The 13,619-nt window shown below is 45.4% G+C and overlaps 1 protein-coding gene across 2 annotated transcripts in view; it reads right to left on the bottom strand.

The window, feature by feature from the left end:
* The window catches only part of MAP3K20 (mitogen-activated protein kinase kinase kinase 20), a 168,867-nt gene that overhangs the window by 20,706 nt on the left and 134,542 nt on the right, over positions 1-13,619 (bottom strand). For both annotated transcript variants that reach the window (XM_040643848.1, XM_040643843.1), the window contains exons 12-16: positions 13,015-13,059; positions 11,165-11,195; positions 10,927-11,066; positions 6,537-6,599; positions 5,487-5,579 (exon numbers count right to left, since the gene is read on the bottom strand). In XM_040643848.1, coding sequence (XP_040499782.1) covers positions 5,487-5,579; positions 6,537-6,599; positions 10,927-11,066; positions 11,165-11,195; positions 13,015-13,059 — 372 coding nt within the window. The remainder of the gene's footprint in view (positions 1-5,486; positions 5,580-6,536; positions 6,600-10,926; positions 11,067-11,164; positions 11,196-13,014; positions 13,060-13,619) is intronic.

Here is a 13,619-nt window from a genome sequence, read left to right on the forward strand (position 1 = left end):
AAATAAACTTCCTTACACCACATTTGTAATAAATGCAAGATATATCAATGTAAAGCACTGCTTGTAGCTGTTGTGAAATTTACAAAAAGTGTTGGCTTTTACTTCCTTACAAAATCCTTTTCTTTGTGCCCTGTTATTTTATTCATGTTTATCTGTACACTTATAAAAATTACACAATAGAGGGGGAAAAAAGCCATATTTGACAGTTTTTGATATTTACAGTACTCTGAGAAAGGGCCTGGAGATTCAATTAAGTTTATTAAACGCAACATTTTATACACAATCCACTAATAAAGACCTAAAAGCACGATAGTAGGTGGGAAGTATTTGCAATAACGCAGGGCTTCTAAACCTGCTTCTAACCTCTCGGTGAAACGACCAGAGGTGCAGAACTACGGACCGAATTGCTTCTGGAGAGGCGTGGGGGCCAGGCTGCGTGTGGCCCGCGCAGAGGGAGCCCGGGGGACAGCGCCGCCCGGTAAAGCCTTCCGCTCTGATGGGGGCCCTTGTTCCCCTTCCACACCTTCAAGATGCTCCTCTTACTTTCTCTTTCCCATTCACTTGCTCTTTCAGAATTCCGCTCAAAAGAAAATCAGAAGCGATGGCCCTCTGGTAGGAAGTACCAGAGTCCAGGCGCCTGTCTTTCAGGGTCCGCTGGAGACACGGGGGTGTTTCCCAGGCCTGTCCCCTGACTGTCGGGGCGTTCAGCTTTCAGCTTAGACCCGTAGGTTTCCGCGCCTCCCTGGGGAGAGGAAGGACTTGGGCCACAAGGGGCAAAGTCGGTGACTGTCCAGCGCGCACAGGAATGCATGATTCCCCAGGTAGTTCCTTCCTAACCCTGCTTTTGAATTTTTATGACACAGTCTCAGAAAGTTTCTTGGGGAGAAAACTGCTGGGTGATTTGATAGTTTATTCCTTGGCAATTTGAGAATCAATATTGTTGACTGGCGAGTTTATACGAGATATAATAATAAACTCTATGGAGTTGAATATGTCAGTAAAAAAGGGTGGTCGCCACCCCGGGGGCGGGTGTGTGTGTGTGTGTGTGTGGTGCATGGAGCTATCTGAGATTCTGGAAGCCTTTTTCCTTTTGTGTGAAGTCGAAGGCCTTAGATTACAAAATGCAAGGCATTTCCCACACAAAATAAAAAGTGGTAATTTAGTATTAAGTGTCCCCCAAATTATCTTTTTATTACCAATATGCCTATTTGGGGGGATGATGATACTTTCCAGAAAGGGGATTATGACAAGTGGTTGAGTCCTTGGACTTGATCTGCCCCTAACTAGGTGGGGCCTCTGGATAGGGAATTTTCTCTCTCCCTTCCTCAGTTCCTCCTGGACACAGTATAGGGATGACACTCCCTGGGATGGCAGCTTGTAACAATTACATGAGAAAAATGTTTGTAAAGCACTTACCACACTGTCTGGCAGAGGTATGAAATAATAATAATTATCAAGCATTTCAAGCCTGAGCACAGGAAAATTTTGAGTTGAGAAAGACCCCATTTCTGCCAGTTCCACTGTTAAAACTTCAGGATTGCCTCAACATATAGCATTATTTAAATTAATAATTTACTCTTTAGAAATGGGTGATATACATGAGTAGAACCCATTCTCACTTACTGTTAATTTAAATTGCCAGTGAAACCTTTGGTCTGATCATATTTTCCCTGCCAGTTTGTCTCACAAAAGAAAGAAAAAAAGCCTACTTTGTTTGTGTGAGAATTCTCAAAGTATGTATGGGGCTTTTGCCTGCTGAGGTCCTGCTCTCCAGAGGGTGCAGCAGGAAGACGGATCACAGCAAGGTGGCATGTAGTGGCACTTGGCCACTCTATCCGGCATATAGACACTCAAATGTGAAAGGTTTTCCTCAGTTGAACAAATCAACCTCACTTTTGTGCCAAAATCCATCTGGTTGTAAAATGAGGCTAAGAAAAAGAATTGTATCTGAATTCTTAGAACAAAAGGCTGACAGTCTTTCAACAAAAGGCTTTTTCCTCTTCATGTATTTGTATATTTGTGTCCAAGGTCATATTTTCTTTCTCTCCTCCTAGTAGGCCAGTTGCTGAAACAACATACCAGTTTCAAGTGGTCGTTGAGCTGGTGGGCCTTCTCAGATGCAATGGGAAAATGTAGCTATTTTCATGATAAAGTCACTGTCCTATATTCTTCCCAGTGGCTGTAACTAGAACGCATCTTTTGTTTTATTTGTAAAAGAAAAGGCGAAACAAACGGTCAAGCCGATCTCCCTGCCATGCAAACCCAGGTTTGGAGAGAACTTGCAAAGCGCCAGTGTCCTCTTGTAACTTATTCTAGTCACAGAAAGGCTTCACTTTTTCTGTGAAGATGGGTTTATGAGAACTCAGTTAGTTGGGATTTTGAGGATATCTTTTTTTCCTTGGGTTGTACCTTTAAAGGTCAAGGTAACAAGGTTTTCATGTGGGGAATTGGAATTTCAATTCAAAGCACATTTTTGGGAAAATATTTCATAATGCTGGGGTATGTAGGTTTAGAACTGGACAGTAATTTATTCTAGGATTAATCTGATGAAAATTTACAGATGGCTTAAATATCTTGGATCAGGTATGAGAGCTAGCCCATGTTTAAGAAGAAGGTAAGGATAAAGATGTAATTTCTAGTCGGAGCTCTGTCCTCGCCTCACCTAAGGCTGCTCACACATTTCCTCTTGCTCTTATGTCCTGATCAGTGATGACAACACTGTACCTTATGCATCTCACAGAAATGCCAGGGGGATAAATGAGATGATATTTATGAAATAACCTGAGCTCTTTAGAAAGAAGTACTCTAAGCATAAGCTTTAAATATTATATTCAGGAAATTATTTGCAAATGACCATGAACCTCTTCAAGCCTCATTTCAAAATCCACCCCTTCCAAAAAAGCTTTTCCTGGTTGACCTCATCCACCCCAGTGACTTCTTTCGACTTTTAGCACTGTGCCATTACATCCACTTTGTATATTTCACTTTTATCTGTTACATTATAACATCGTCTGTCCAGCTCCTCGACACCATCCTGGCTCCTCCCCCTCCCCCACCCCATTTCCTGCGGGTGACCCAGTCTGGTCAGTTCCGTCTCAGAGTCCTTGGACTCTTGGCACTTACATGGCACTGTCATCATCACCTCTCTCCTCGTCCCCTTTAACCGGGTTGTCTGCATTTCCCGCTCCCAGTCTTTCTCACGTTAGCCTGGTCCTTTCCAGTTCATCCTCCCCTGTGCTTCTAAGAGATCTTTTAAAAACAGAAATCTGATCCCATCTACTCTCTGCTTAAAACTCTTTGAACTCCTTGGTTTAGCACTTCGGATAGCTCTCGTACAGGTTGCCAGCCACTGTACTGGCCTTAACTCTCACCACACCAGTCTACCCGCTTCATGCTAAGTCCAGAGGCGGAGCTGCTCGAGGTGAGCTGTGAGATCCCATAGGAACTAACCCAAAGGAGAGTCCTTGTGTGTTCGTGGCTTGGGGCTTCTGAGTTTTTGCATGTGCTATTCCTTTTGCCTTCCATGTCTTCTCCCATCAAATAATTCCTAATGGTTGTAAAATTTTAGTTGAAGCCTCACTTCTACCAAAAAGACCTTAAGACCCTCTCTGACCCATTTCTGCATCTGCCTTCAGTGCACACAGTGTGCCCCCACTGCATGATGTGCACGATGATGTTAAAAAGAAAATCACTCTGTACTATAGCCATTCATCGATCTCGCCTCTTCCAATCAGTGGTGGGCTCCTTGCCAGCTGGAGACTATAGTTGTGATGTTGTATTCTGGTCGTCTCGCACAGAGCCAGGTCTCTGTAAATGTCCACTGAACGTGGGGTTGAAATTATGACTCTGTAGGCCTGACCTAGGGTCAGCTGACTGTCACCAGCCGCAGTGACTGTAGGCCTTGTGAACACCTGTGGCTCAAGAAGCCTACACAGCTATGGCCCAAAACAGACCACTGTTGGTCTCAAATATCATGAAATCATCCAAGTTTTTTAAAAAAGATGGATTTTTTCGTTTTCCACATTAACAAGTCATTTGTTAACTGGAAATTATTTTCTTGGTTGAGACTACTTTTGGCAAGTCTCTCTCAAGAAAGTTTTTCCCTCTTTTACTACCTACAAGCCATAAAATGGTTTAAACAGAGACTACTAAGTGCCTTGGAGTCTAGGACCTCAAAGAAGACAGGTTAAAATATGTAATTTGTTGACCATCATGTGTACGTGGGAATGCCCACAGCTACAGAATCTCAGGGTGAGAAGGGTGCCTGGTTGTTGGTGGAGACAGAGGATCTGACCCTCCTGCCCCACTTTCTGTAGCTGCTTCTAACAACAGGAACAGACAGACAGTGACCCACTCGTGGAAAGAAAGGGAAGTGTCCATATACAAGAAACCTGGAGTCAGAGCCACTTTCACTCAACCAGCTTCTGTGGGAAACAAGGGAGGTGAAGGTCTCCATTCAGTGGAAGCCCCAGCAGACCTGCAGGTGCAGGCAGGACGCCCTGTCAGGTGTCTAGAAAGTGTATCTTTTGAAGCCCTGGGTGACCCTCAACCCCTCCGAACAATTTCCAGTTACTCCAAACACTGGTCTCAGGAAAGGCCTGGGATAAGCGAGGTGTGATCGGTGGCGGGCCCGGGGGCCAGCTGCGCTTACACTAGCCCGACCGTAGCAACTGGCTAGGGCTTATAAGGAGTTGTTCGCACAAGGTCTCTTGTCTGCCTCGAAGGAAAGGTACAGGTGGTGCAGAAGAGCTTGGTTCTGCGGTCCCAGAAGCCTGTGTTCAAATCCTTATTCTGCTGCTTGCAAGCCCAGTCATCCTGGGGTGAGTCATTGACTCTACAGAGCCTCGGGTCCCTCACTTGTAACAGGGGGGAGTCGCATCTACACCTCAGTACTGGACGCCTGGGACATAGTAAGTGGTCAGTGAGTAGAAGGTATCGTCATGACTAGCTGTTTACGGTAATCCAAGGGAACGTAAACCTGCCTCCGAGGTCAGATAACTGTGCTGTACTCTGAAGTTAACATGAAGCCAAAGCCTGACCAAGCGAGTGTTGGTCAAATGCCCTGCCGTCCTATTTCGAGCTGATAATTTGGGTTTCCATATTGTACGGTTCTGCTCTCGGTGTCGTTTTACTCTCAGTATTCGAAAACAGAACCAGGAAGATGAGATGCTCGAAGCCCAGCCACATGAACAATTACTCAGATAGGCCCCGACCCCCCACCCCACCCCAAGCTTTGCTGTGAGTTTCCTTGATGGTTTGGGTGGCCTCACACAGGACTCTTCAGCTGAACAAGAGCGAGAAGACTGGATTACATAGGTTGGCAGCTTTTCAGCCAAATTCTGTTTTATGAAGCCCATCAATTTACTCAGAATTGTGTTATGGGCTGGTTGGGAGCAGGAGGAAGGTGTATGAAACCAGAGACTTCCAAGAGAGAAAAAGAGTAAATTAGATTGACATTTATCCAAAGGATTTAAAATATGAGTTACCTGTGGGCCGGTTCCTGGTTTCAAGTGAAAACCAAACACAAGTTCAAGGTTCACAATTTTTTCCTCATTTTCTTTAGGTTCATCTACTGAGTCCTAAAACATAAAAACCAAGCCCCATTTATTCTAGATTTATTCAAATACGTTGTGTTTTTGCTTTTTCACTTCTCATATGAAAGAGATGATTTCTCAGCATTAGCGTTTCCATTCTAACCTACTGATTCACGTTTGGTTATTTTGGATTGAGCTCCAAATTACAATTACTTAAAGTAAGAGAAATGACACCTTAAGCCTTTGAGAACATTTCCACATGATCTATCTCACGCTACAGATCGAGTGTCACCGTCTTACAAGGTTAGTTTTACCCTAGAAATGCACTCAGCACATGAAGGTGCACACTAGGAGACATTCATAACGCTCGGGATGTTTGCAAGCTATTCCCAGAGAGGAGCGGCGTGCTTGCTAGAGCAGATGAGGATGAAGGGCCAAGCAGAGAACAGAATGAGCCTTCAGGAGCGTAGAGATGGAGAACCATAGTGAACGAGAAGAGTTCTGTGTATTAACTGCAAACATCTACTAACTGTGTAATAAAATATGCCATATACCTTTAGACTATATTCAAAATAAGACGTCAAATATACTAACATATTATTCAAACAATAAACCTCCCACCTCCCCACAAGGCTAGTGATAGATAATCCAGAGCCCTAGCGTGTGAATTCCTTTAGTGACTTATGTGTGGGGCAAAGGTCTCTGGGACAGGTGGGAGGCCACTGTACTAACCTACAGTGTTAATACTTAGATCCCCTAGTCACTAAGGTGACATGTGTTGTTCTTATCACGAATATATTGTTAATATTTCAACCTGCAGGAATCAAGCATGTTCAATTTATGCACATCCTAAGCTTTACTCAAAGGGCCTTTTGTTAGACAGATAATGATTAAATTTCACTTCAAACAACGGTTCCCGACATTGGCAAATTTAGGTGTGGATGTGGCAGGTGCATAGATCAATAAAATAGCACATTCTCGGTAAGAAAAAACCTTACTTACCTTAATTAGTGGTGGGAAGTGAAACAAGTTTAGGTAATCATGGGTTAATTTCTCAATGGCTGACTGCAAAAAAAAAAAAAAACACAATAACATGACTTTATTAATGATCCGATAGTGCCGAGAGGGGATTAAAATTATTGTGCACATATAAAAGCATTCTTTATTTATGTCGCCCATAAAATATCTTGGGGATGTTACTATCCACCATCTATGGAGAATAAAACTGATTGTTCAAACTATTATAGGTAGTTTGTAATTATTTAATGGAACAGGAAGATATTTTAAAGATGTTAAATCTCAGACTACACCATAAATAAAACCATTCTTCACACCCTGGTGGAGTATACTAGTGACAAGTTAATGTTCTCGTGTACAGAATGCAGTTGTCGCCCTGAGTAACTGTGGGAAAAACAACAAAGAATATGAATATATCACCAGAGACTTTCACCGAGCCTGAACTCTCGCTCGAGGGTTTACTGCATTGTAAGGGCTCTTCTATGGGTATGTGTCCAACACTCCCTCCCCCAATGAAGCACAAAGAACTCTTAAAGGAAAGGAGGACAATTTAAATTATGATTTTTTTATACTCATCAGGTATAATCCAGCTTTTCTGTGAACTGAACACATCATGTAGAGAGTAAAAAAAAAAGTGCCAATGTGAGAAAAATTAGATGCATTTTTCAAAGTGAAATGAAAGCTGTTGACACTTGACAATGTAATGAACACTTACGGATAGTCAGCCCTATTCCTTCCACACGGGCCTCCACATGAAGGCTTCTGGGCACGGGGAGAAGGATGCTGAGACGGCCTGAAAGGGGCAACCGCCTGGCAAAAGGGTAGGCAGAAGGACTGCTCACTTTCATGACCTACCATTTATGGGCTGAGAGTCTCTCTGAGAAAGAAATGACTATGCTTTCCTTAGTGAAAGAGCAGAGAATGGAGAGCACATTCTCACCATCGGGTGTGTGTGTGTGTGTCTGACAGGTACCAGGAGGGCTCCTCTAGTCTGCAGGTATTCACCTGGTGTCCTCTCCCCAGAGGCCCAGCTCAAAGCATTAATTATCCTCATATCCCCATGAATGTGTACAGGATCTCCCAAAGCAAGCTTCCGTCATAGTTTCCCCTTAATCCTTCTCTGTCAAATAAGCTTATTTGTTATAAGAAATACCCACGACCCGGCTGAGTTTGAGGGAGTGTCACACGTTGGCCAAGCCCCCCGAGAGGCCAGTAACGTAGCCACGGTTTGGGCAGTTAGGTGGACGGGCCATACAGCTGGCTCGAGACTCCCCTCTCTGGGAGCTGTCTTCGTGCGTATACGCGTTCTCATCCGTGAGTTTCAGGGCAGGCGCGGGTCCCCCCACAGATAACTGGCATGCTCCTTCTTTTGGAGCTCAAGGCAGACACTCTGCTTCATGAGTAGAGGACACTGCACTGACGCCATCCCAACTAGCTCTTCCAAGGAGCACTTTTTCTCTATGCGTTTCTTGGCTTCTCTGCAGCATTAGAAGAGTCTAATTTTTGTAAAGCTTTTCAACCTTTGGCGCCTGTGACACCATTCTCTCCTCCTTGTCCTATTTCCTGGGTGGGCGTCCCCCTTTTCTTCCTGCCCAGGCTCCTTGACCTCTCCTTGCCACACGCATCCTTCTTGAAGGCACACGGGCCATCCAATAGAGAAGGCTTCCCAGCTGGAAGACTGTTCGTGGTCAGGTGTGTACATGCAGCTGTACTTTCCTTCTTTTTATTTCTTTATTGAGGTGAAATTCACTACCATGAAATTAATCGTTTTAAAGTGTGCTGAACCAGTAGCATTTCGTATCTTCGCCATGCTGTGCAGCCACTACTTCTGTCTAGTTCCAAAACATTTGGGGACCCTGTGCCCACTCATAGTCACTGCTCATTCCTTCCTCCACCCAGTCCCTGACAACCACTAATCTGTCTTCTATCTCAGTGGATTTACCTGTTTTCTGGATATTTCATGTAAATGGCATCCTACAGTATGTGACATTTCGTGCGTGGTCTCTTTCACCCCACATGGTGGTATTGAGGTTACTCCCTGTTGTGGTGTGGGTTCACTATACTTTCCTTCTTGAACCTGCAAACAGATCGCTTCCCCTGGAATCCTTCCCTTCTCTATTCACATTTTCATGACACTAGCTAGGCCTTATTACTTTGTATCATAACCTCTGAACTGGTCTTTCAAAACCCAGCCTCTCCTTTCTAATCCACAACTTGCAGAAACAAAGTTTTAAACATACCAATTCTCAAAACTTCCAGTACTCCTCATAGCTGGTCCAACTCCAGGCCCCTGGCCTGGAGCCCTGAGCTGTCCAGGGTCTGGCCTTGCGTCCCCTCCGCTTCTGTGGCTTGAGGCCTACCCCCCTCCCAAGGCTTCCATCAGACAGAGCCACCTCTTGCTCCTTGCATCGGACCCGTTTTTTCTGTTCCTTTACACTCTCTTCTGTTTCTTTCTCTCTTAACTCCTTATTCTGTCTGGATTCATGTTTTTGCCTTTCCTGCTCCTGTCTACATTTCAAATTCTGCCCTTCTCCAAGATCCAGCTCAAGGGTCCAGCCCACTCCAGGAAGTTTTCCCTCTCACCGCCCCCCACAGCCCCTCCCAAACAGAGGTAGAGAATAGTTCCTTTGCTCCCAACTGCCAAAACTCTTATGAGAGTTGTATGTACATGTTTTCTCTCTTCTCTGGGACGTACACTCAAGGGCGGGATTCTTCTCTGTATGTGCACAGGCCCAGTCTTGCAGTTTGTAGGCATTCTCTGATTTTGCTGAACAATACTAAGTTTGGACAGTGCTTGCCCTAATGATACCACCCAGCACGGAGAGGGCACTTTGTCCTAGGCCAGCTCGGAATATTTAAATCACTATGGTTTTGTAACAGCTCCTTAAGGAATGTCGGGTCCTTTATCGAAGACAGCAGAGGGGAAGGGGACATGGGAGCATCTTGTCTTCTGCCAAACAGGACAAGATTTACCACATTGCTCTGTTGGAACCCTGAAACTTCTCTGCACTACAGAAAATAATTTTTCCTACTGCAGCCCATCGAAGCCAGCTTAGCTTTGCAAGGTGGACGTGCCCACACCCAGAGTTCAAGATTAAATTACTTGCCAGCCTTTGAGATGTATGTTTATGCATGAGGTTTCCTACCCATAGCCTAAGAGGGAAAAGGTAGTGAGGTTAAGGCTAAGCCGTCATCCAGCAGGTGCTGAGGGGCTGTAAGGATATTCCTTGCATGGGCCCAGGGCCCACAGAACAGAGGTAGATGGGTTCTGTTTGGACCTCAGAGGGGAATTCTTTAGAAAGGCCACATTGGTGGCTCTAACGGAAGTAAAGGCAAAAGGAGTTGGTATGTTGGTAGAGACTTGGTGAGATGTGGATTTGGCTAAGAAGCTGCTTTTTCTACATTTCCTCCTTTGATTTCTCTTCTTTCTAACCTGTGCCCACTCCATCCACCCACACTGGGGTTGAAGAGGTTCGGGGAACAAAGTGATTTTATCCTAAGATCTCTCTTGAAACAGACCTCTGACTAATAACAACGTCCACAGAGATGCCAGGAATTACTTGGTTTGAGTAACTAAAGAACAAGACAAAACAGATAGATCTGGTTGCTAAACTACGGGGGGCGGGGGAAGCCACGGCAACAAAAACAGGTTTAGCTTTGCAACTGTTCAGGACTTCAGCGTGAGGGGACGTGGTGGCATTTCCTGAGCAAATGAAGGATGAAATCCCCGGTGGTCGTGTCAGTTCCAGGTCAGAATTACAGACACTGTGAACTGAAGTCATGTCCCCACGATGTGGGGTGCTCTGGTGGCTTAACTTTCGCTCAGTCCATGGGCAGGTGCAGCACCCTTAGGGATGCCCAGGGGATCCCCAGCCTCTCCGGCCTCACACGAAGTCGCCTCCTTTCCTCCCGGGTGGATGGCGGTTCTGCGGGCACCACACAGCCATGTTTCCAGGTCCCCTTCACCCGGCTCATGCCCGCTGTCCTTCTGCTCTCCTTAACGTCTCTGCGGAAGACTTTCCGCACCCACCCTCACTTCCCCTGTGTGGCATCTCCTGCAGCTGTCATCTGACCACTCTTGCATGATTAGCACCTCTCTTCTCTGCTAGATGGGAGGCTGCCTGAGGCCACGGAGTGATATCAGGTGTATCTAGGTGACTTCCGCTGTGCCGGGCGCTAACCCTTCTGCTCTTGGACTGTGAGAGGGAGTAGGGGTCCCATGGGGACGGCAGCTGATTATCAGCTGGTGTGGAAGTATTTCAGGACTGGAACAGCCATGCATTCGTGTGTGTATCCTCAGCTCTGACACGGGGTCTGCTACAAGGCAGGTGCTCAGTAGAGACCGTGGCCCAAACGTCCTCCATCTCTGAGGTACCTTCAGGTGAATGATGTGCCCCTTGGAGACGATGCCCATGTCTTTCAGGTCTTCTTCCTCCAGAAGAAGCAGTCGCTTTCCTGTAATGTTGTTTTCCTTAAACAAGCTTGCGTATATGCTCATCTCTGTTGAAGAGTCCCCTGAAGGAAGGGATTAGAAGGCAGAACAACATTAGATGGAATCCTGTCCAGAGCAAAGTTAACTGCATGAATTAAGAAGGTTAAGTTATTCCACTTGCCTTTTCTGACGAGCTGCTGAACCCAAAAATACTGTGAAAGAGAGGACATACATGGTTTTGAAGATTCACATGTCGTCAGTGGCTGGACTTCACAGTAAAACACACTTTTCGATAGATTAAAATGTCTGTAATTTTGCACTGTAATTTTCTGACTCAACCACAAAGGTAAAATGAAAGACATTCTGTTTATGGTTTTAAAACTTTAAGCTTCCAAGTAGGAGATATCCCTCCATGTGGAAGTCTTGGGACACTTAAGGGAATGTTGGTTTTCCTCCTTATTTGGGAGTTTTTAAAAATGCTTCAAGAAGGTTCTTACTTAGAATATTTTTCTCTTTATGTGCCGGTGGTCCCCGGGGTTGCTGAGCGGTACTGGTTTCCTCAGGAATTGTATGAGGAACAGGGACTACAGAGCTGTGGACAAAAGAGTGGGCAGAATGTGCCCTGTGTTCTAGGCCCTAGACCTGGTCAGGAAGTAGCTATGTGACCCACGAGAAGTTAAAGCTCGGAGTTTCCTGTATAGAATGAAGTTGGACCCAGTGACCCTCAGTCCTTGAATTTTACTTGGCACATGTTTACTGGTAGCCTCTCATATAGATAGAAGGGAGGCCAGACCCAGTCCCAGCAATTCTCTGGGGAGCCCTTGACCCTGGGATTTTATTTACATGGCTTGAAAACCCCTCGACCTCAGAGCAAAGACTAAAAATAACTGTTAGAGCTCAGTGCTTTTAAAAAAATTTCTCAAATGAGATGGGCCAACTTTGTAGCTGGGCATAAAGAGATTCTATCCAGGCCCATGAATAAAGGAGATCCTAGGTTCTTTTTCCTTGTTAAGCAGGGCTGGGGAGACCTTTACAGTCAAGGAGGCCCAATGAATGGGAAGAAGTGGAGGCAAGTGGTGGCAAGTTTTCTCACCTTATACGATAAACCAAAGTTAGCTAACGTTGAAAGCAGTGTTACTTCACCAGAATACAGTAGGCAGGGAGAGAAATGCCCGAGTCCAGAAACCAGGTTGAGTTAGGTAAACAGAGCTTCCCAAGAGTTTCTAGCAGTGAGTTTGTACGCTGTGGCGTCTGGTCTGTTCCCTGGGGTGGGGGCTTACTAACGCTGGCATTCCAGCTGTTTTTCCTACAATGATACCTTGAGCATATAAAGTGGACCTGGACAGGCATAAGCCCCTGAGGCCTCTGATCAAGAATTCTCTGGACCTTTCACTAAAGAAACAGAGAGATGCAACAGGCTAAGAAGGATTTGCCCCTTAGGGTTTCTACCCAAGTGTAAGGTATAGAACTTCCTTTGGACTGAAATCATCTGTCCTCATCCGCTGGCTCCAGCTGCAGAGAATGTCTGGGAGCTCGTGGCCGTTCCTCCTTGGGAAGGCCAGGGTAAAGAGGAGCCTGTCACTTTCAAACAGGCCTGAGGTAGGAAGGAAACCCAGTTCGGCAGGATCCCAGCTAGCATTGCCTTTACCAGATCTTTCTCCGCTGTGATTCAAGTCCATCCCTGGTATTTTAGGAAAATTTAAGACCAATTTTTTTCCACATATGTTCATTTGATATCCTGGATCGCTCCTTTAAGGTTGTCATTGGTATTCACAATAGTATTCTGGAATACCTTTCAGAGCAAATAGGGAGGTGGAATCCTCTTGTAAGATTTGAAGAGATAGTTGCTTTGCTCGTGAGGCCTTATTTTAAGTCATTACTGCATTAAAAATAGAAAAACAAGGAATTTGTCAACTTCTCCTAGTTAGACTTTCCTAAGGCCCAGACCCCTCTGGCTGCATTTGTAACTTGTGGATAAATGTCTGAACCACCTGTCTGGGCCAAACGAGGCGTTCACAGAAGCCAGCTTACCACGTCGTCTTCAGTCCACGAGCCAATCTCAAAGGAGGGCAGCAGCTGCATGGGAAATACGAATGCAGTGAAAAACAAAAGCAATATTATCATTGTCTTTTTGGTTTATCCCTTGTCTTCCCATGTTAGGCTTTGGCTGCTGCTCTGACTTGGTTCTTCCTAGAGGTTAGGTTGAATGGAAAGCACCTCTCCTGACCTTATGGGGAATTTCTCAGTGCTCCAGGCATTGTGCCCGCAGAAGCCAACCACCGGCACCAGCTTCTCTGGAACAATTCCTTGCACTTGGTGAGCTGTGGCAACGGGACCAGAGATCTTGAGATTGTCCTCTCTTGGTACTTGGCACACACACCTCCCGCAACGGGGCTTGGCAGTCAAGGAGTTTCTGACGTTTGCCACATACCAGAGCCTCCCTTGGAATTCCCAGTCAACATGAGGATCATGTGGTTATTAAGGAAAATTCCAAAGCAACCCTTTGGTAATCCGATGACTTATATGCTTCTTTTTACGGGAGAATTTCTAAGTGTTTAACCAAATGACTCACTCGCATTAACCAAATATTAGGACCCACGGATGAAGGACAAGTGAAATGGGACTCTGTCCCAAGT

The sequence above is a fragment of the Ursus maritimus genome, unplaced genomic scaffold, assembly GCF_017311325.1.
Source record: "Ursus maritimus isolate PB19 unplaced genomic scaffold, ASM1731132v1 scaffold_1, whole genome shotgun sequence".
Lineage (NCBI taxonomy): Eukaryota > Metazoa > Chordata > Mammalia > Carnivora > Ursidae > Ursus > Ursus maritimus.